This window comes from Martes martes, assembly GCF_963455335.1.
Source record: "Martes martes genome assembly, chromosome: 5".
NCBI lineage: Eukaryota > Metazoa > Chordata > Mammalia > Carnivora > Mustelidae > Martes > Martes martes.
This window is the reverse complement of record NC_137892.1, coordinates 158,564,904-158,588,568: the sequence shown is the minus strand read 5'-3', so window position 1 is coordinate 158,588,568 and position 23,665 is coordinate 158,564,904. Positions and strand designations below refer to the sequence as shown.

At 45.7% G+C, this 23,665-nt stretch overlaps 1 protein-coding gene across 1 annotated transcript in view; it reads right to left on the bottom strand.

The window, feature by feature from the left end:
- Positions 1 to 23,665, bottom strand: part of SEMA5A (semaphorin 5A) — a 464,615-nt gene that overhangs the window by 282,410 nt on the left and 158,540 nt on the right. The window contains exon 4 of the mRNA XM_080804210.1: positions 16,256 to 16,453. Coding sequence (XP_080660336.1) covers positions 16,256 to 16,376 — 121 coding nt within the window. The 5' untranslated portion in view covers positions 16,377 to 16,453. The remainder of the gene's footprint in view (positions 1 to 16,255; positions 16,454 to 23,665) is intronic.

Genomic DNA, 23,665 nt, shown 5'->3' with positions numbered 1-23,665 from the left:
TCCATTGTCTCTCTCGGTATTGTGTTTCTTTTTATTGCCCGGGAGTATCTAGTTCACATAACCAATCTGTCCATCCCCACTGATGGACTTCCGAGGTGTTTCCAGGTCTTGGCTAGGAAGAATGAAGCTGTTATGAACCTTTGCATGTAAATCGTTCTGTAGACATTATTCAACATTTCATTACCTTTGGCAAACACCTACGAGCAGCTTTGCTGGGATTTATAGTAAGTGTATGTTTAATTTTTTGAAGCAACCGTGTGTCTTCCAAAGTGGCTGCGCCATCTTGCGTTATCAGCAGCACACCGTGAAAGGTCTAGTTCCACCACATCCTTGCCCATGTTTAGTACTATCAGTCCTCGTAGTCGCTCTGTTGCGTGTGCAGAGGTGTAACACTGTGGCTGCCAATAGTATTTTTCCAAATTGCCTAAAGCCCTAGGCCACTTCTTAAAATCTGTATGATTTTCTTATTACATTGGAGGAATTTCCTTATATATGCTGGACAGAAAACTTTGGTAGATACACGTTTGGTAATTATTTCTGGCTTGCTCTTCCTTATTCTCAATGATATCTTTGAAGAGCAAATATTTTTAAATTTGATGTGGTCTAGTTTATACAAAAATATGTATGTGCTTTTTGGGATTTTTTAAATCCTAATAAATCCTTGCCTAATCCAAGGTCTCAAAATTTTTTTCATAGGTTTCCTTCTAGGAGTTTTATAATTTTAGCTCTGAACTACAGGCCGATGATCCATTTCAGTCCATCTTCGCATATGAGATATCCAATTTTTTCCAGCACCATTTGTTAAAGGACTATCCTTTCCTCATTAAATTACCATGGCTACTTTGTTGAAAATTAACTGACAATATATGTGTGCATCTGTTTCTGGTCTCTGCTTTCTGTAACACTGATGTACACATGTTCATCCTCGTGCAAACATCACATAGTCTCGAATTTCGGTATTGTCAGCTTTCCAACATCGTAATCTTGTCTCAAAACTATTTCAGCTTTTCTAAATCTGTTGCCTTCCCATAGAAATTTTAAAACCAGCTTTTTGATTTACATAATAAAAGCACAATAAGATTCTGATTCAATTTGCATGACCCTATAGACTGCAATACATATGCTACAGCGGAATTGATATCTTAACCCTGAATTTCTGATTTATGAATATTTATTTCCATTTGTTTAGGTCTTTTTAATTTTCTCAGTAATGCTTTGTAGCTTTCAGTGTTTGGCTCCTGCACATATTTAGCTAAATGTATCCTTATTTCATATTTAAGATGCCACTATAAAAGATAAAATTTAATTTCAATTTCTAATTTAGTTACTATATCACAATGCAATTGAATATTTTCATAATCACTTTGTATCTTAAAATCAGGAGCTCACTTATTTGTTCTAATAGTTCTTTTTAAAATGTTAATTAGTATGTTCCTTATAATATTCTTTGCAAAAAAGAGAAAGAGAACAAGAAGTCAACTTTAACTCTTCTTTTCTAATCTGTATGTCATTTGTTTATTATATTACTTCCGTTATAATATTTATCTGTTAGTACCCTTCAGTGGTCAGTGCAGTGGTTAACTAAATGTTAGACTAGAAGCGGAGAGAGTGAACATCCTTGTGGAGAAAGCATTCAGCCTTTCAACCTTAAGTATCATGTTAGATTTAGATTTTTTTTTTAAGCTGCCTTTAGTCAGGTTATAGATAAATTTTACTCCTAGTTTTTTGTTTTTAATCAAAAATTTATCAAATGATTTTTCTATATCTATGGAGGTAATTCTTTAAAGGATTTTATTTACTTATTCATTGAGAGAGAGTGCACATGTGAGTGGAGGGAGGGTCAGAGTGGAAGCAAGAGGAAGAGGGTAAGAATACCAGGTAGACAAGGCCCTGAGCATGGACCCCCACATGGGGCTCAATGTCATGACGCTGAGGTCATGACCTGAGCCAAAACCAACAGTCAGATACTTAACTGACTGAGCCACCCAGGCCCCCTGAGATGAAATATTTTTTAAAAGATTTGTCAGTTAATACATTGATTTACACTGATTGATTTTCAATGTTAAACTTGAGAAATCCCATACAATCTTGCATTTATGGGATAAAACCCAGTTGGACATAATATATTATCCTTCTTAGAAATTACCAGATTCAACTGCTAAGATGTTATTAAGGATTTTTGTGCCTATGTCCATGAGAGATAATGGTCTGTAGTTTTGGATTTTGGAATATCTTCTCTGGTTTTGGTAAGACAGTAATGATGACTTCTTTCAAAAGCTGGAAAGTGTTCCAGCATGTTCTACTCTGGAAGAGTTCCAACCTCAAGTAGAATGCATGTCTTTTTTTAATTCTTCCTTAAATATTTATCAAATTCACTCCTGAAGCCATCTGGGTCTGAAGTTCTCTTTGTTGTCAGATTTTTAACTATAAATTGAATTCCTTTAATGGATATTAAATTATACAGATTATATGTCTCTTAAGTGAACTTCGATACACTGAATCTCCAAAGAATTTGCCCATTTCATCTAAATTGTCAAATTTATTGGCATAAACTTGCTCACTGTCTTCTATTATTAGCCTCTTTATTTCTATAGGCTCTGTAGAGATGTCTCCTCATGTGTTCCTAATATTGACCAATATGTCTTCTCTCTTGTTCCTAACCAATCTGGTTAGAGACTTACTGATTTTGTTGATCTTGTTAAAATGTTAGCTTTTAGTTTAATTGATCTTCATTATAATTTCCCCTTAAATGACTTATGCTCTTATCTTTATTTTCCTCTCCTTCCTATTTACCATGGATTTAATTTGCTTTTTTTATACTTCCCTAAGATCCCAAAATCATTGACAATAGATATTCTTCTATCTCTTATACAAATAAATAACATACAAATTCCTCCCTAAGTTCTGCTCTAACTGCATCCCACAAATTTAGATAGTTTGTGCTTTTATTGTCACTCAGATCAAAATATTTTAAAAATTCCCTCCTGATTTGTTCCTTGACCTATGAGTTACTTAAAATTATATTGCTTAAAGTCCAACATAATTTTCCATATATCATTCTGTTATTGATTTTTAGTTTGATTCTTATGTGCTCATAGATCACACGGGCATGACTTCAACACTTTTACATGGACTGAGACTTGATTTATGCCAATCTCTGTTTGGATTCCCCATCACCGTAGTCTGCCTTGGAAACTACTTCTAGGGACCTAAAGCTATCAAAGGACTCATTTATTTCCTTTGTCTAACTAATTACAATCCTGCTCTACTCTCCACGTCTGATCCACTGTCAGAAAATGTAGTTCCTAATATTTTGTCTGGTTTTCTTGTTTGAAGCAAGAGGGTAAATCAAATCCCCTAATTCCATCATTCCTAGTTGGTAAAGTCCCATATTATCATTCTCCATCTTAAAAATAAAAGTAATCTGTTTACCAAATCATGGTCAAACAATAGATATATAGGACAGAAGCTCTCTGAGAGTCTGTATACAATTTCTAAAATTAGTATTAGATATTATGGTTAAAGACTCTATAACATGAAATAAGGAACCACACATTCCTATATTTTGCTATGATTTGCATTTTTAGTCCCCAAACTAATTAATTTGGATTTCAGATTTATACCTTGATCCATGAATCTATCATGTGAGCTTTTATTTCCCCACTGTGAAATGGAGGATTTATGACTTCCAGGCTGGGGCTTTATTTTTACAGATATACTTCTTAAAAGTAAGCTTGACCCTTTGGAACTAAGAAATAGAAGCATGCAAATGAGTTTTAAATTTTACTAAATTGCGCTTACTAAATTCAGAAAATGTTTAAATCTGACCTGAACCATTCGTGTAATGATTGGAAATTTTCCCTTTAACTCCCAGATGAGAAGTTCTCAACATACCTTGACATTATCCAGTGATTAACATTAAAAACCAGACAAAAGTCACGGAGACCAAATATTCAGATTTCTTGTTCAGTTCATCACTGCTAGTTCTTCAAATTACTGTGCTTCGGAATTTTAAAAACTTGCTAATAGTTAGGGGTGCTACAGGAGTGCTACGTTTAAGCATAAAGGCAGGTACCTTTAATGTTAGCTATAATGACTGTCGGCACTGTAGGCCTCTGTACTTCTCGATACACACAAACACACACAAACTCTCACTTCCCCTACTCAGTCTTGAAAAGGTGGCACTATCATCCCCATATTTTTAAGTGCTAATGGAGACACAGAATTATTAACTTGCCCAAGTTCACACATTGACTAAGTTACGGGACACAAACCCAGAATCCTGTCTCCTAGCCGTACTGCTCTTTTATTTTTATTTATTTTTAAGATTTTTTATTTATTTATTTGACAGACAGAGATCACAAGTAGGCAGAGAGGCAGGCAGAGAGGGCGGAAGCAGGTTCCCCGCTGAGCAGAGAGCCCTACGCGGGGCTTGATCCCAGAACCCTGAGATCATGACCTGAGCTGAAGACAGAGGCTCAACCCACTGAGCCACCCAGGTGCCCCCATACTGCTCTCTTATACTCGACAGCTACTAGTAATGATCTCAATTAAGGGGGCCAGGGGTAAGACCAACTTCTGAGATTTCTCCTTTTATACAGAGAAGCCTCACACAGTAAGGTTCCTTACAAGTCACTGGGGCAATTCTTTCTTGGGCCCTTGTTCAAGGGATATTCATATTCAAATTACGTGGCCTGGTCCAGAGTCCTCTGAAGTATCTGACTATCTATCTACAGAATAATTCACTGCTTATTGGTTTATGGACTAGGCTTAATCTCTAGGCTTAGAGATTCTGAGGCCCTTTGGCACGTGCATGTTCCTCTCCTGCTAATATTAATGTTGGCCTCCTGTTTTTCTGATGTTCAGGGCCAAGTCTCGAGGTTTTGGCCAGTTAGACCACCACGGGAAGAACTTTTCCTTGACTTGGCTCCTAAGACATCTCTGAATATCCCTTCTCCATCTTATCTGCTGTCTCATCTCTCTAAACTCTATGTACTGAATTACTCCAGGGCTCACTCATTACACTTCCTCTCCTTTCTATGTACACTCTTTCCCCTAGAGAGCTCAGCCAGACTGCAGATTAAAATGCTATCTGTATGTCAATAACTCCCAAATGTCTACATCAGGCCAAGACTGCTCCCCTGACCTCCAGACTTGTGTATGCAACTATTTGACATTTCCATCCAGATGCCAAAGAAGCATCTCCAGCTTCACATTCCCAAAATTGAGCTCCAAAACTTTCCAAATGCGACCGTCCTACACCCTTCCTTATCTTCCACTCTTCCAGCTGCTCAGATCAACACCCGCAGAGTCCCTCTTGCCCTGCTCTTGCTCTCACAGCACGTACACAATCGGAAAGAAATACTCTGGACTTGACTTCCGAAGGAAGCTATATCAGAACACAACCACTGTTCCCTGTGTCTGCGGCTAACACCGTCATCCAAGCCACTACCACCTCTAGTCTCGATTACTCACCAGCCCCCAAACTGGTCTCCCAATCCTGCTTCCCCCCCCCCCAGTCACCTGCAATTCGCTCCATCCTCAGCACAGCAGCCAGCATGATCCTTCTAAGTCACATTAGATCACAACAATCCTCTACCACAAACTTCCCATCGCACTTAAAAACCAAAATACTTGAAGGCCCTACAGGATCTGGTCCCTGTTATCCTTCTCACCTCATCTCCATTACTCTCCCCGAAGATTCACTCCACTCATTCTAGCCTCTCTGCCGTTACTCAAACCTACCAAGCATGATCCCACTCCAGGACCTTTGCACCTGCCCTTCCCTCTACCTGGAACACTGTTTCCTCAGTTATCTCCACGGCTTGCCCCTCACCAACTTTAAGTCTAGACTCAATGCCTCCTTCTGTATGCATCATAATCATTCAGGAAAACAGAAACCACCCTACATAGGTTGAACAGAGAAAACTCAACATACACAATTCATTGCAAAGGTAATGTGAAAACTAAAAAAGCAAAAGGACGAAGGATTGCGCGCCTGAGAAAGCCAAAAGGAAGAATGCATAACCCACAGAGACAAGTAGCTCTAACAAGATGGGCTGGAGCTTGTAAGCCTCTATGGGCTGCTGAGCTCTTGTTCCAGCAGCTTGGACCCAAGCGGAAATTGCCAGAAAGCACCACCTCACTCCTCGGCTGCGCTCAGCTACTAGAGGCATAAACGTGACCTTCCGTATTCCACTCCAGCTCCTGCTGCCTCTTCCCATTCATACGTCCCAGCAGGAGGGCCGCTGGCAAGGGAGCCTGGGAAATCTTTCAGATTCCCTGGCTGTCCACACAGAGCCCCCAAAAGGGGCGAGTGTGTGCCTGAGTGCCAGACCGCTCCCATACCCAATAAACTCATTCCCTGCTTTTGCACTTCTGCTCAGCCTCTGTGTAACCCACTCTGTCTCCCACCATCTTACTGTTGCCTATTCCCCTCATGGAATGCAAACTCGGGGCACACCAAGATCGCCACCTGTTTTGTTTTTTGGGGTAACCCCAGTGACTGGAACCAGACCACCCTAGGTGCTCCATAAATACCAATTAAGTTATTAGCGAGCTGGACCCTACTTTTCTCCTCAAACAGAGCAGAAGCTAAAACACTCTGTGGCCTGAAGCCAAGGAATCAAGAGGCACAAAAAATCAAACGACACAGGAGAACGACAATCGTTAATCATTCATCTGGGAGCTACCACGAGCATTCTGCTAGCCTGGCATCAGGGTCCCGCGTTATTGATTTTATTTAATAGCGTTTGTGGTTTCTCTAACAGGCAGCCCAGAAGTGCTCTCAAGGTGGGAATGATCCAACGGCTTTACCACAACCTTGTCGCACAGCGGGCTGGAGGAATGTATCCGACCCGATACAGCACGCGACGTCGTGCAACACGTGTGATGAGGCTCTCTGAGGTCACCCCCGAGTCCCCTGAGGGAAATGGGAAAGCACAGGGGAAATTAAGGAACAGCCCTGCCTATAAGGCTAAAGTCACCTTCTGGACCTTCCTCACTCCACACAAAGCAAGCTTCAGGAAATAAAGGGTTAGTGTGATGGTTAGTAAACAAACTAAATTTAGAAACCTCGATGGACTCCGTTCTGCGTCATCAATGTTCTAGGTCATCAGTAACAGAGAAACGTCAGCCCCGCTGTCTGCTGGAGCTGGCATCACGCCTCGTCTCTCCAGTGTAACCGTGGCTGCTTGTCCTGCCTGATATTAGAGTAAGACAAGAGAAGCAAAAGCCAAGAAGAACACCGTCTGAATAAAACTTCCTCACTCTAGGGGGGCTTGGGTGGCTCAGTTGATTAAGCGTCTGCCTTCGGCTCACGTCATGATCCCAGGGTCCTGGGTTCTAGCCCCGCATCGGGCTCCCTGCTCAGCCGGAAGCTTATTTCTCCCTCTCCCACTCCCCCTGCTTGTGTTCCTTCTCTGGCTCTCTCTCAATCTGTCACATAAATAAAATCTTAAAAAAAAAAAAAAAAACTTCATTCACTCTAAATTTACTCTTCATCTCTTACTTCATATATAAAATAAGGATAAGATTTTTTTTCTGCCTTCAGCATGAGACGGATGAAGGGCCCACGTAATGCTTAGAGAGACTAGAATACGTGCACAGATAAATAAAATACAGTGACATACCATCTGAGGACAAGTGAAATGACTGCTTTAAATCGGAATCCTGACAATAATGTAACAAAATCTTATTCCCCAGTCTTAATGCAATCCCACCACATACTTCACTTATATGGTATTCCATTGGTAGCCTTAAAATGATAGAAACTATTTCCCCACCTAGACAAATCAATCAAATAAATTGAAATTTTTATCTCAAGATACAATATAGATGTTCAATCTTATACATAACTTCATTAGTAGTCTTAAAACACAAAAAATAATACAGAAGTCATTAATAATTCTCAAAACCCAATACACCATTTTCATCAGAACCCAATTGTTATTTATTAAAAAAAAGAAAAAAAAAACAGACAATAAGGACTGTCTCAGCTCTCAACAGTCAAAGACAAATAATAACAGTAAAATTCAATGTTGCAGGTCTTGTGGGTGGCTCAGTGGGTTAAGTGTCTGCCTTCAGCTTGGGTCATGATCCCAGGGTCCTAGGATCGAGCATCAGGCTCACTCCTCAGTGGGGACTCTGCTTCTCCCTCTGCCTCTTCCCTGTTCGTGCTCTCGCTCTCTCTCTCAAATAAATAAATAAAATCTTAAAAAAAAAAAAAAAAACAGTTCAATGCAGGTATTGGAACCAAATCACCCAGTGCGTAACACATGGTGGTTTTACTCTGCATTTTTTCTAACACTTACGTGTACTCATGAATGATCATGATATGCCTACGTTATAGAATTGAAAAGTGGTGTATTTTTTATTTCATTTTTGAAAGATTTTATTTATTTATTTGACAGAGAGAGATCACAAGTAGGCAGAGGGGCAGGCAGAGAGAGAGGGGGAAGGAGGCTCCCCGCCGAGCAGAGAGCCCGATGCAGGGTTCCATCCCAGGACCCTGAGATCATGACCCGAGCCGAAAGCAGAGGTTTAACCCACTGAGCCACGCAGGCACCCTGAAAAGCGGTATATTTTTTAAATATTCCATTTCTCAGAGAGCACACTAGCAACAGACGTGAAAATAAAAAATGTATTCCCAAATGCAGTTTTTAATGTACAAAACAGGCAGCATTCCTATGCCTTCATGGCTTCGCCTGCAAATAGGTTGGAATATTTTGCCTGTGTGATTTTGACAGCACGTTATACGAACCATTCAGTCATGTGCATGATAACAAAAGTCAAATTATTTATGGAACCAAGAACTTGTAGGCTCTATAACAACACTCTTCCTCCCCGGATAAACTCCCAGGAGGGTAACTCATATCCTGTTATGAAACCAAAACAAATCACACGTGGTTTATGCCGGTTTTACATTCTACAAAGAAGAACCCTGCCTTCAAGAGAGTCCTCCACAGTCAGCAGAGTCTCGATATACCTACGCGCTAATCGGAGTCATATGAAAACATTCGAACTAAGTAATTAAATGAATTTCCCACCATCTATTTTGAATTAAAATAATTTTTCCTAATCCTCCCTTGGAGAAAGGAGGCCACTGCCGCACAGTCACACGCACGGATGATTGTGAAGGCCACACGGCCGATCTGAGACTAGATGAACGGGGAGAATCAAACCAAACCATTTCAGTTCAGGCTCAGGCACCCAAAGGCCGTGAAGTTTCTAAAAACTTCTGGGAAACAGAAATCATCTCTGGCAGCCCTTCCTGTAGGGATGAGGGCCCGGGTCCTCATCCTTAGAGAAGGGGGGCAACCCAGACAGGGCTGACATCGCAGGACCGACTGGGGCACCGGACCCAGCACGCCACAACCCAGAGGAGCCATGGAGCACCATGGGAGACCATGGAACCGTGGGACACGCGTGGGGCCAGGAGACACGTGGACCCAGGGGACATGCGGAGCTGTGGCACAGAAACGAGGCCTTTGGCCCCTTCCACCATCCCCATCGTTGGGCGTTGGGAGGTAACTGAGGCCACCCAGGCTACGCCTTCTTCGGCCCCACGGGGAGCATGTGGCACAGCAAAGAAGGCTGTGGCCCCAAAGGACGGTGAGGCGGCCACGGAAGGAGGCCACGGAAGGAGCACAGCCGTTGGGACAGTGGCAGGAATGATGCCAGTGGGGCGGTATTGTGTACACAGGGACATGTGCACATGACCCCCTTACAGACTGCAAGAAAGACCGCCTCTCTCAGAGGTGGGAAGAGGCTGTGGGTCCCAGTAAGTGACCCCGAAGAAGGCAGTTACCAAGTACGTCAGAGAGTATCGCTGCCGACATTTAACAAACCAACGCATCCAGCACACACACACGCAAATACAATGGAATATAATTATAGGATTCAAAAGAAAGAGGAGGATTTGCGAAAAATATACACACCGTGGTATGAGAATAGAACCCAAGTTCAAAACCCCATGTTGCACACTTTGCACCACGGTTCCTTCAATGACCTAAGACTCTCCGTGGAGATTAAAGACAGCTGTTGAAACCCAAGGGCCACGCCACTCCCAGTCCTGTCCCCCTGGTTCCAGCTTCAGCTGCAACACCCGTTTTGGTCCCCTCAGATGCCCCTCCCGAGATGTGGGCCAAATGCCACAAATCCCCCGTGGAGCACTCATACAACGCTGTCCAGAGCTCCAAAACGAGCCCCTGACCCGGCGGGGCGTCCCCAAGCAGGAAGGCCGTCCACGGGAACACCAAGGAGTCAGAGGTCAAGACCTCAGGGACCCTCGTGTGGAATGAACAGCTCCTCGTCCAATTCCTCAGGCAAGAGTAATCTCAGTAATCGTTAAGAGTAAACGCTGCCAGAGAAGGCACCGAAGAAAGGCTTCCAGATTCATCATGATATTCAGGCTCCAAGGCAAAGAAAGCCTAAGTGTGGCTTGACTTACCCCACTGGTGGTCCTCCTCCGTGCCTGCTGCGGAATTGTCCCCCGTAAACCAATTCCTCTAAGCGGAGAGCACTCTAATCACAAGCATGCTGGGTCAACTTTAATCAATAAGCAAACAAAGGCAGAATACGGCACATCGCCTTAAGTGGACATTAAACATTTAAAACTCATTTCAGAGATGGTTATGAGACTCGGTAAGCATGCTGAGAAACAGGCTGTCTTGAAGGGTCACTATTTTTTCCCGCTTTATGGGAGCAGACATTTCAGCAAACGACAAGGACAGACGTGTAAACGGCGTGTCTGCGACGGGTCGGCTGTTTCAGCAGCCGCTCCACGGTCAAGGACAAATGTTCCAGAACACGCAGTCAAGGGAGTGACCCTGCAAACACAGCAAGCTCTTAGAGCGTGTCCAGCAAGGAAGTCTGCTACACATGAGAAGCCCACGGGGGCAAATATTTTATCTAGGATGCGGGGGGGGGGGGGATCCTGCCAGCCTCTTCTGCTCCCCACCCCCCGGGGCAATCGAAGCAAGACTCCAACAGAGCGAGCTTCACTGTATGCAGACATGACCGCAGCGGCTGGTCCACGTCGGGCAGAGTGCCTCCGAGGCAGAACAGTAAATCATGAAGGTTTACATGTACGTGGAAATCAAGATTCTACAAGTCAAGAGTATCCAGTCCTGCCTTTATTTCTCCAGCGTGCCGTCCAGCCTTCTCCAACGTTCTCGTACAGTCACGCTCTCCACAGAAGCGTTCGTGCAGGACACCAGTGACCACCCGCTCAAGGGTAACCTGAGCCTTTTCAAGGACGAGCTTGGGTCCTAACATCCCCCAGGGGGTCTCTGGTGTATATTGTGACGAACGTCCTCACCATGTCTTCAGAGAAGCCCTTCCTTCCTAAGCCGCCTGCTCTCGGCCAATGGCCTGTCTACTTCTTCCCAGCCGAGACAGAGAGATGGAGGTCCTCGGGGACCCCCTCCCCTTGCAGCCACCCCCACCGCTAACTCTCCTGCATCCTGGGTCCCCTGGCCCCCCTCCCTCCCTCCCTCCAGACTCACTGCAGGTGGGATCCGCTTCCTGTAGGTTAATCTCCCACCAGTGCCCAGTGTCCGATCCCCTCCTACGGCCCAGGGACTCAGCCTAATCAATGATCTCCTCCTCTCCTCAGCCTCTTCCTTCACCTGGTCTTTCCCCTTCACCACTTAAGGATGATTAAGTGATGCTCTCTCAAAAGCAGTCCCCGGCTCTCCCATCCCCGCTGGCTGAGTCGATCACCGTCTCCTTTTCTATGCCTGCCTTCGCCTCACATTTGTTTCTCTGCTCGTTACCATCTAGTTTCTTCCCCCGGTGCTGCCCTGAAACTGCTCTGACATTTGCTACTGGTTACAGATTTACTTGTGTCCCCTCCCTCTCCACCCCCCACCCCCGAAAAAGACACATCGAACACCAAACCTTGGTGTCTGTGAATGAGATCTTACTTGGAATGAGGGTCTTTTCCGATGTCATTCGTTACAATGAGATCATGCTGGGTGAGGGTGAGCCCTACTCCAATGTGACCAGTGTCTTTATAAAAAAAAGAGGAGCCCACAAAAAGACACAGCGAAGCCAAGAGAATGCCCTGTGGGTCCGGACTCAGACTGGAGGCATGAGTCAAGGAGCCTGGGAAGGCCAAGGCCTGCGGACGACTCCCAGAAGTTAAGGAAAGAAGGATTCTTCCCGAGAGCGGTCACAGAAAGCAGGGCCCTTCTGACACCTGGGGTGTTTGTTGTTGTTGTTGTTTTGTTTTGTTTTTCTACTTCTGGCCTCCAGAACTGTGAGAGAGGATATTTCTGCTGTTACAAGTCACCCTGTTACGGCAGCCCTAGAAAGCTAATACACAGATCCTAGGACTCCCGGGGCCTCCCCTACGAAAGTCGTGGACAAACCACGAGGCGTCGGTCGCTCTGCCCTCCGGCCCACGTCAGCCTCGAACTTGGCATCTGATGCGCGGAGGGTGGCCTCTCCCTTCGTGGCCCCCACGACGCCTCGCTCTCAGCTGGACAGCCCACCTGATGGCGGGCAGGAACTCAGCTTTCTCAACCTAAAAATCATCATTTTCAGTTCCCTTCTATACGGAATCGACAGCCAAGAACATTTCCACTCTCACCCCTTGAGCTTAGTGCCTCGTGCCTGTTCGCTCTGATCACAGAGGCGACCTCAGGACAGGCTCTCCCTGCTGCCTCGGCCACTCTGAACACGGGGACAGTCCAGGCAGCGGGAGCCTCTTAACAGGCCTTCCGATGTGGGACAATACTGAACCCCTACAGCTACATTAGCCTTGTCTCCCCCCAACCTCCTCTCCATAACCTGAAGAAAGGTTTCGTGGCTCACCTTACGGGAAATGTGCCGGGACCTGTGATGTGCCCCTCCCTCACTATAGGGCTTCTGCCCTGTTCTCTCCTCTCCCCGAGGCACCTTTCCACTCATCACACTCATAAACACCTTCTAAGAACCATTCGGGGCTCAGCTCTGCTGTTTTTGCCTCATCCCAGAAGCCTGTAACGACTCCCCTAAAACCCGGGCTCTCAGGTCCAGATGCCCCTCTCCTGGGCTCCCACAGCACCCAGCCAAGACACCTGTTAGGATCCTTAACAGGATGTAATGCAATGTTCCTTTTGGTTTACAGTCCCAGAGATATTCTAACCCCCTACATGGGGACTGTTTTTTCGCTCTACCTATTCAATATTGAGTACAAACCATGGTATGGAACAGAAGCCTATTAAATGTTTGCTAAACATTTGCTCCAGCTTAAACATAAGCAAGTTAAAATTACGCTGGGAGGTCCTTGATGGGCTATGGGATTAGCCCAAACCCCAAAGAGTGATAGTACACTCCACCGGAAAGGCTGGTGGGAAAACCCAAAATGGCGCCACCTTCATGGAAGGGAATTGGGCGGTATCTAGCGACGCCACATATGCATTTACCCCTTGACCTAACAGTCCCAGTGCGAGGAATCTCTGCCGGCGGTACCCTTGCAAAGGATTAAGCAATGTCTCAGGTAGGCATCACTCATCATAACACTACCCATGACCACAGAGGACAGAACACACCCTCGAGGTCTCCCCATTGGGAGCTGCTGGTACACGATAGTTCATCACACAGTGAAGAGCTCTGTGCTCTGGAAAGGAGTGGCAGGGAGCCCGCCGCTGGGGTGTGGACTCCACAATATACCACCATGTCAAGAAAATGCTAGACGGCAAAGAGAAGCAGGGACCATAAAACAGAAGTAAAACAGCTGAGTGCAGGGCGAGGGAACAGGGCGGAGAAAGCACGAGTGAGGGCAGAGACTCTGAACATTCCTTGTTTTCCTTAATGAAACTTTGCAACATGACAAAATAAGGTAAATTCTTTTTTTAATTTCTAAAAATCAAAAGGGAAATTAAACAAATGAAACGCACCCGGGTTTCAAGTTGGTAGCGTAACTGCACAGAAGGAAACGACTTCAAGTGAAGTAATTGCTTTCGTTTCTCAAGGCCCTGGGTAGCCGGAGGACTAAAAGAAGAGAAGCAGACCAACCCACAGGGCTTTCAGTCGTCAAAAACGACTAGAGTGCCAGACACTCGCTCTGAAACGACGCGGGGTTTGCTGTAGAGAAAGGCAAAGGAACGTTCTGGTGGCTGCAGAGACCCAGGACTCTGTGCCCAGGACAAAAGGACACAGACAGACGGTAGAGAGAAGAGGCTGAGAGAAGCCCGAGCGTCCTGGAGGTGAGCTGGAAGCATCCAGAGAATTATGGTGCAATTTTAAGACTTTTTCCTGAGCTCTGTACTCTGAAAAGACCTAACACTGGGAACATCTGTGCTTAAATCAGCCCAAAACGGCTGATTCTCAGGTCAGCGGGAGGAAATGATGGAGGGGAGGAGTCAGGAACGTCTTGCTGTCCCAGAGAGCAAGCAGCTGGCAGAGGCACCTGGGTTATGTCAGAAGAGCTCAGGAGCCCACTTGAAGAGGCTTCCTTGGGCTTCCGATGAGATGATTTCACCCCTGTAAGCATCAAAACTGCAATTGCTTGAAATATTTCAAATGTTAAAAATCCATACAGTAACAATGATTCTAATAACCAAAATAAGAAAACAAGACAAAACAAAAAGTAAACATAACACCTTACTTGCTCCCTTCGCATAATGTTAGAAAACCAACTAGTCTTTAAAAAAAAAAAAAAAAAAAACTAGGAAAGGAAAAAAGCATTAATTCTGACTTTTCTAAGCCTCAGGATATTCAAATAGTTGATAAGAGAAACTCACTTTATACAGAAGTATTCTTGCTATTCAATGAAGAAAGAATAATAAAATTAGGAAATCCCAACTTTACAGGATTGGATGAATCGGTAGGTTTCAGCCGTGACCATCAGTGACTGCTAATTTCACACCTAGACGGAACCTGCCTCCCCACGGAGGAGGGGGGCATCCATGCCACAGGGAAGACAGAAAGAAAGATGTGAACCCGAATCAAAGCCGCCTCCTGATCCCAATATGAATTTACACAAATACTTAGGACGGAAGAACATTTGAACACCAAGGGGACGCACTTGGCAAAATCCAGACTGTGGGAAACTCTAAAGGACAAAGAGCTCGGATTTCTTCTGTAATTAATTTGCACAGGGAGCGACAACCACCACAACAAAACAGCAGAAGACTAGCAGTTGCCATCCATGGGCTCCGTTTAGATCCTGAGTCAACCCAGCGGTACCAAAAAAACGCATCCGCGTTCATGAGACCATCAGGGATCTCACAATACTCACTGGATGTCAAATGATCTTATGGAATTAGGTTGGGTTTTTTTGGTGGATTTTAGGGGTTTTTTGTTTTGTTTTGTTTTGTTTTGCATTTTTGGTCTGATGCATTAATGATGCTGGGAATTCCCTTTCTTTCATAGTCATGCACTGAAATAGTATGGACACAGTTATATGATTTTCCGAATTTGCTTTAAAGTAACCTGGTGGGGGTGGGGTGGAGCATGGGGGGGGAGATTTAAAAGAAACAGCCAGACCGTGAATGAATGAGTGTTGGGTTGGGCGTTCTGTAGACAAGTCTTTGTCTTTTTGCAGATATTTGAAATTTTTCATGATATGAAGTTTAAAACATAACAACATAAAGCTATTTATCGGACACATTACTAAAATACAACGTCTGATTAATTACATAGTTGACTTGATAATATAACTTTAAGTACCGTGAGGACAGGGACCAAGACTAATTTATTTTTCATCCTGAAAGCTTAGAATACCCACGGTATAGAGAGCCCTAAATGAATTCTGATAAATAAAAGGAAAAAATGACCAGATACATACTAAGTAATTAATCCCACAGATCCAAGACATCCTTAAGACAGTCAATCAATTCTGTCTGCCGTGCCGTATCAGATAGAGACCAAGATGTTAGGTTTGGCGGTGAGACTGAGGCTTCACTGGGAGACGCCGAAGGGAATTTTTTATTACTTGGGGTTGTTATTATTTCTGTAGGTCACATTTTCAGGCCTGGTTCGAATGTCGAGGAGGCTCACAGCACCTTTAAATAAAGGCGGCCTCAACAATGGGATTTTCTGCCTGTGATGACTCCGATTTTGAATTCTTCTCAAGATCGTAGTAATCAGTTTCCGGACAGGAAATTCTTGCAGTGGAGGATTTTGTATTTTTGCTTGTATTTTAAACAATGTCTAAAGCGAGAGTCCCAGAATGACAGGGCAATAACCAGTGCTATTCTCTATCCCTGAACATGGAAAGTGCATGTAAGTGGTACCCTTGTGTCCGGGGGTGCCTGCCCCTCACCTTTATAGGAAATGACCGGGTGCTCCGCTCTCTGGCACTGAGACGCGTCTGCTTCCGGCTGAGCGAGTCTCCACCACCCCACGACGGAGAGCAGCCATGCAACGACGCAGGTCCCCTTCATGGTGGGCAGACGGCCTTGGACTCCGGGCACGTGTCTTCTAACCAGAAGCTCGCCTTCCTGTCATGTGGGGCAAGTGCCTAAAACACACAAAAGAGAACAATGAGATGACCGTGAGTTCAGGTCTTCTGGTGGGCAGTCTTTTAGTTAGGCCTCATCACTATCTTCTAAAAAAGGAGAGCCTTCGGGTGCTTGGAGAAACCTACCTTTTTCTAGGTGGCACTTCAAATATGTGTGTCTTGGTACAGACCTCTCTTCCTGCCCATAATTTTAGGAAATAACCCATTTATTATAAAACAAGGAGAAATGTTCAAGTTTAAGCCATACCGAGTCATCGCTCCTGAAGAAAGCAGCTTAAGACTTGTGACCGCTGATGACTTTTCCCTTGGAATATCTTCCTCACACCCTCCATGCTAGCGTGGAAATCCTGAGGATCCCTGCCTTTCCCTTTTTGACATCCAAAGCCCCCATTGAACGATGCCACGACCACCATCTTCTCTTGATAACCTGATATTATGCTACCCAACTCTTAAATGAAATCTTCCCATATTTGGTGAATTTGTCCTTTAAAATTTATAGATGACCTGCCTGCAAAGTTCCTGGCCGGACATCAGGCATGAGTCAAAAAAAAAAAAAAAATCCATAGTGATTACCTACTGGGTGACATGAAATTGCTAGGCTGGGAGCTGGGAGGCTTTAAAGATTATGAATAATTGAGAAGATTAATAAGCTTTAAAATAAGGTGGGCTTAAAAAAATAAAAAATAAAAAGTAAAAAATAAATAAAATAAGGTGGGCTTGTAAAAATAACTATAAGCTAAGCCATTAGAAAAGTGCATAGGGGCTGGAGTGTTTTAGGACTAAGGAGAGCTCCACCACCTTTTAGAGGAACCCACGGTAGGTCCCATGAGGAGCTCACATTTGGGACCCGTACTTAAGGATAAAGAGGATTTCAACCAATGGAAGGTTCTAGAAGTGCATTTCATGCCAAGGGAAGAGGATGAAAACAAGCTCCTGAGGATGGAGGCAGTAATAACAATTTGGGGAATGGTTTACTGTACTTGAGACAGACCCCAAGAGATGTAAAGGAGAGTTAGTGAGAAGCAGCTTGGACGGGGGTTGGGTTAAGATCCGGAAGGTCTGAGGTCCCCATTTCTATTCAGCAAGTACCATGGTATAGTAACTGCAGAAGAAACGTAAAGGGTTGGTCTCAGAAGGATGAATGCGGGAAATTGGACAGAGAAGAACATAAAGATAGAGAAGTTAATTTGAACCTACAGCAACTACTCAGAAGAGAAATAAATGAATCTGGGACTTCAGGTGTTACCCATGTGAATAGAAATTCAGGCAAGACAGCAAACGCTCAGTGTGATGGGTAAAGGCAATCTGGCAAATTAAATTTGGCCACGGCTTCTTCGATGCAGGTTCGACCCGGGTTCGTGCCTGTTCTCTCGAATCTGGATTGGCTCTGTAACTGCTTTAGTCACTCGAGTTTCACCGAAGTGACGGCACGCTACTTTCCAAGCCCAGATCCTAAGAGTCTGGCAATTTCCACCTCCTGTCTCTTAGAACACATTCCCTGGGGTGCTAAGAAACCAGATCAGAAGTCCAACTACCCCGAGACAGTCATGTTACAGAGACCAAATAGAGGGACTCCGGGGGACCTTTCCCACGGAGCCCCGCTTCCCAGCCTTCCCCACCAAAGCACCTGACTGATATGTGAGTAAAGCCAAAACCCACCAAGAAACTTCAATATCACAAAAGCAAAAGAATCACCCAGTTGAGCCCTGCCCCAAATCCTACCCTCCAAAGTATGAAATATAACAAAACAGGGGTTTTTCTAATCTGCTACATTTGGGGGAAAAGAAAGCAAAGAGCCACAGACAGACTCAAGACAGGGAATGTAAGGGACCACACGAGCAGCAGTGCTCCCCACTTAAATGTCAGAATCCACAGAAGAACGTTGTCTAGATGAGAGCGTGAGCCTTCGGTTTCACACGTGTGCAGTTGAAGACGCTGAGAGAACATTTAAGGGAAGGCAGCAGGCTGCTCAAAGTCCAGGTCGGGTGCTCAGAAAAACAGGAATTCGGAGACAGCACTTGAGGTCTGGAAGATGGACATTCTGGGTGGGGTTTCACTTCAGCAGGGGAAAGCATGGAAGCAAAAGAAAGGGTTAAAGAGAACCCCCCACTGGGAAACTGTAATTTCACAAGTGACCCCACAAAGAGAAGGAAAACAGAGACGGGAGCACCAAAGACATAGGGCAACCCAGAAATCCAGGGAGATTGGAGCACAGATATTACACATTTTAATTTTTTAAGATTAGTGTATTTATTTTAGAGAGGGAGCAAGAGAGCACGTGTGAGTGGAGGGTGAGGTGGGAGGGGGCAGAAGGAGAGAATCTTCATCACAGTAAGGAGATCGGGACCACGGGCACCAGTCCGACCCCAAGACCCAACTCAGGTCAACCAGGAGCTAAGAGCAAATTCTTCCCTTGCACGTACTTTTCCCATGTGTCAGACCCAAGCCAACACACAATCCCTTCTGTTAACTGTGAACCAAGTCAGACAGACCTACCGCCCATGGACCTGCCCCACGCTGACAGCAGCCCTCATTCCCATCTCCAGCCTGACACTGCTGCCTCCAGAAGGAAAGAGAGAGAAAAATCACACAAGTGCCTGGAACGTGCCTTCCCTGTCACTTTCAGAAAGTGACAATTATAGAAGCGGGACATGCGCTGTCAGTCCAGTGGAAAGGCAGCTAAAACGGGACACGGAGTTCGATGGCGAGGAGACAAAATTACACACTGCCCACGTTAAACTAAGGAAAGTGCATTTCATGAGAACAGGTGGTTTCTAGAAGTTTGTAATTTTCAGGCTGTAACTGGTTGCCTTTTTTCTCAAAATAAAGACCCTCTAAATAGCCGTCCTGGTCGGGGGCCAGGGAAGGGCATTCAGTCTTCGCTGAGAGGGGGCTTTTCTCAGAAGCCACCCGGCGAGCTGATTCCTTGAATCACCTTTCCGTCCGCATAGCTTAGATCTCGGGCTCTAAGGTCCCTCCATCTGGGACTCGGCAACTCCAGCTTCCCCTGAATACAACAAAGCCCTCGTCTCTTGCGGGTGCATATTTATATGAGGGATTTTAGCGCCCATCTCAGCACTACTGACAATTAGAGCCAAATAATTATTTTCTCTGGCAGCTACTCTGTGAACCTAGCGGCATCCCTGGTCTCCGCCCACTCAACACCAGCATCGGCCCCCGCCCCACACGTGCCAACAAAAATCGCCTCGATAGCCAAATTGCTCCCGGTTGAGAACTTCTGATTCCGAAGGATCATCTTCCCTCCCCTCTTTAGAAATCAGACAGGCTATGATCACTTGAACGTTTCTTTTAAAATGCATAAATCTGGGGCACCTGGGTGGCTCAGTGGGTTAAAGGCTCTGCCTCCGGCTTGGGTCACGATCTCAGGGTCCTGGGATTGAGCCCCGCATCGGGCTCTCCGCTCCGTGGAGAGCCTGCTTTCTCCTCTCTCTCTGCCTGCCTCTCTGCCTACTTGTGATCTCTGTCTGTCAAATAAATAAATAAAATCTTTAAAAAATAATAAAATAAAACAAAATAAAATACATAAATCACCCAAATGACTTTGTACAAACTCATTTCAGCAAAATTCCGATAAAAATGGAAGTCTCGTTAATTACACCTACTTGCTACGGTGGGGAGATGCATTAGGAAGGAACTTTCAAAGGATCGATTTCAATAAAAGTCGTTCTGGGTTCATCCTAGCATCTCTAGAATTTTTCAAAATATATTAGGTGACTTAACGTTAAACAAGAGATTTTGCCAATAGGCAGATGTAGCACAACACGCTGGTTTGGGTACAAATAAAACATTTTTTCTGCATCTGCTTCAAAATCCCTGAAGCCTTCCTTTCCATTTCCTGATGTGGGAGGCACCCTCTATAAGCACCATCTCCATAAGCAAAACTCTGTATGTGAGTGTTTGTGCAATAAATAACATTTCCCATTCACACCCACGCTGCAAATGAATAGGCTTGGGCAAACAAAAAAAAATGACTGTTCCTTTTAGTTTAAAAAAAAAAATGTCATCAGATAAAAAAAGAAATCCAAAGAATGAAAGCTTACACAAAAAGTTTTGCTTAGGGAACCAAGTCTAACCAGTTATTAATAAAAAAGAGAAATACGATGAGCTTAACATACTTCTGGGCAGGCGAGGCTGTTTCTTCTGAACTCCAGACCTACTGTGTGTTTGGAAGCGGCCAGACCCGCTGGTGCAGTTCAGAATCCACAGAAACCCTCCAACCCGGCTCCTACCTGCTGGCTTGACGGGCTGTCATGGGAGAGAAGATGCCAGATCGGGCAGGGAACGGAGCCTCTGAGCTGGCCGAGAGGACTCAGGTAGCCGGGCCCCACACCTGCCTGCCCGCCCGCCTGCCCGCCTGCCTTCGGAGCAGCTGTGCTTGTATCAAAGGTCTGAGGCACACGGGGCCTCTTCACTGTGACAAGTCAGTCCATGGAAACATCAGAAACAAAAGGCAGGACAAGCAGGAGGGAATGGACAGACAGCTCCTCCTGCTAGGTGGACGTGTCACGATCTTTCCACCTCCTGGACCTATTCCAAGGCATCAGATGAATGGCTCACCCAGAGACTAAAGTCCCAGCCGACGCTGAAAGCAACATTCCTCTATGGGGCACCCCTGCACCCCTGCCCGCCCCCCCCCATCCCCTGGCACAGCCAAATACGGGTCCGTTGCGCAATCATCAGCTGCCGCCAGGTAAACGGCCCCGCCCTATTCAAAACCCTCAGGATTCCTTCCAGGCTTTTCCAAAGAAGGTAGCGTGCCCTTTCAACGACCCCCCAACCGCTAAGTCTGCGTCCACTCCTCCCACGGCAAGGGCTTCCCATCAGCCTCTCCGGCCTCACCGGGGAACGCAGAGTAAGTCTTGCACCCACATCGGTACGTCTGCTGGGGCCACGGGCGGCCCCGAGTCTTTCCGCGCCCCCGAGGCTCAGGCCGGGTCCCCCTCCAGCCCACTAGGCGGCTCCTTTGCAGGGACCAGGGGCCACCAGTTACGGTGCCTGCCTCCCCATCACGGGCGGCACGGACGCTCACACGATGCCCTGTTTCCCAGCTGGACTCATTTCATCACGGACTGAACCCGCCGTACGGTGGCAAGTCGACGCGTTCCAACACGCTCGCCGCCGTCTGCGTGAATCCGGACTCGCGCGGCCACCACTCGACTGAGCATTTGGAATTCACCCATCCCTTGCCCTGAGCAGACAACGCTGGGAGGTGGTTGTGCCGTCCCCGGGCACACAGGACAGGAAATGAGTCACCAACCCACGGAATGTGAGGTGAAGGGAGGTGAGATCACTCTGTAGCGGAGAAGTCGGAGGCTCAGGCGGGGTCATCCTGCGGGTGACTGAAGGCAGGACCGGGTGAGGGCGTGGGGGCCTCTCGCCAGCCGCACCGAAGGGGGCACCTGTGCCCGAGGAGCAGCCCTCCGGCACGGCAGGGCAGAGATGCAGAGGCCACGGTCCAGCCAAGACCGGTCAAGCGAGCCAACGTCTATCTTTTGATAACTGTCAGCCAGAAGTCGGAGCGAAGTCTCAGGAAACACAGGAGAAAGGAGACAGAAGCTGCTGCTTCTGAACAGGTTCCCGTTCCAGTGCTCAGAAGAGAGGAGCGAGCGGATGATCCAGGAGACCACGGCCTGGGCCGCCTTCGGGGCTGGAAGGCACGTATCTTGAATGAATCTAGGGTCTTTCTTTACGACAGTATCAGATATTCTAGGCACTCGACAGGAAATGGGATTAAATGAAGAATCAATAAAACACTAAGCTCACGTTAATGCACAGTGCTCGAGGAAATGGATTCTTCTAACCTTTTTCAAAACCAATAACGGCACATCCTATTCTTTGGGAAATAAAGTGAAATTAAAGCTTTGTTGTTATGGCGTGGAGTCTATGAGGAAAGTCAGAGTGTTCCCCAAACATATTGCATCTTTGATCGTTAACATATGGTTTTTTGGTAAAAACTCAGTCCTTTTTATATTATTTTAACCCATGTACCTTGATTTCCAAGTTTCAGCCAAAAAAGACTTAACATCAATGAATTGGAGAATTTTAGGAACGTGTTCATGGAAACACGGACTGACGTGACAGACGGGCACCACGGGTTGCCACCTTCGGGTAACTGGGGAAGAAGCGGGCTCTGTCACTCACAGATTCTTATCCCATCTGAACTGAGATAAGATGGAATTTTATGACTATATAAAATGACCTCATGACATAAATTGGGAAAAAACAAACATTAAATGATTTTGTACATTTCAATAACGGTTCGGCTCCAGTGACCTTGGTTTATATCTCTCTACAAAGGGAACTGTTATTACCATTTTGCCTTTTTCCCCTTGTTTAGCTCCAGATCGCCTGGAGGAACCATAAAAGTAAATGAAGTCCATTAGATAAAATTATTATTTACACAAAGGCAATATTAATTTTATCTGTCAGCAGGTTTTAAAACTAAGTGAAAGTTCACTTAGTCCATTGCTGTGGTAGCTGAATCAACCAGAGGCCAGAAAGGAAGGAAGGAAGGAAGGGGGGGCGGGGAGAGAGAAGGAGGGAGGGAGGGAGGGAGGGAGAAAAAGGAAAGGAAAAGAAAAGAAAAATAATGGGCCCTTCAAGGCAACACAACTATAACAATTTCTAGAAGATTTATCCAGAGACATTCCCCCAAGGCAGGAAATTCATATGGACACAATCAGAAATCAAATCATAAGTGACTCATGGTGGATAAATTACTATTCAGAGCTCCCATTGGTTTGCTTTTTGTTTTGTTTTATTTTGTTTTTTAAGATTTTATTTATTTATTTGACAGAGAGAGGAAGCACCAACAGGGGTAGGGTAGACACAGAGTGAGAGGAGGAAGCAGACTCCCTGCCGAGCAGGGAGCCCGAGGCAGGACTCTATCCCAGGACCCCAGGATCAGGACCTGAGCCGAAGGGAGACACTTAGCGACTGAGCCTCCCAGGCGCCCCTCCCATTGGTGTTTAGTTCAGCCGAGCAGGACCTGGAGCGCCACTAGTTTCCTTGTCAACCAGAAGATGCACCATCTAGGCCGACACGCACCAGCACACAATGGCAGCAGGAGAGAGGGATGCTCCCTTGGGTTTCCGTGATCGACCAGCGTCGCCCGCCACCTCGTCACTGCCAACCAGCGAGCTCATGCAGCTGGCTATCTCCACGGCATCTGTGCTCGCTGACTATCCCCCT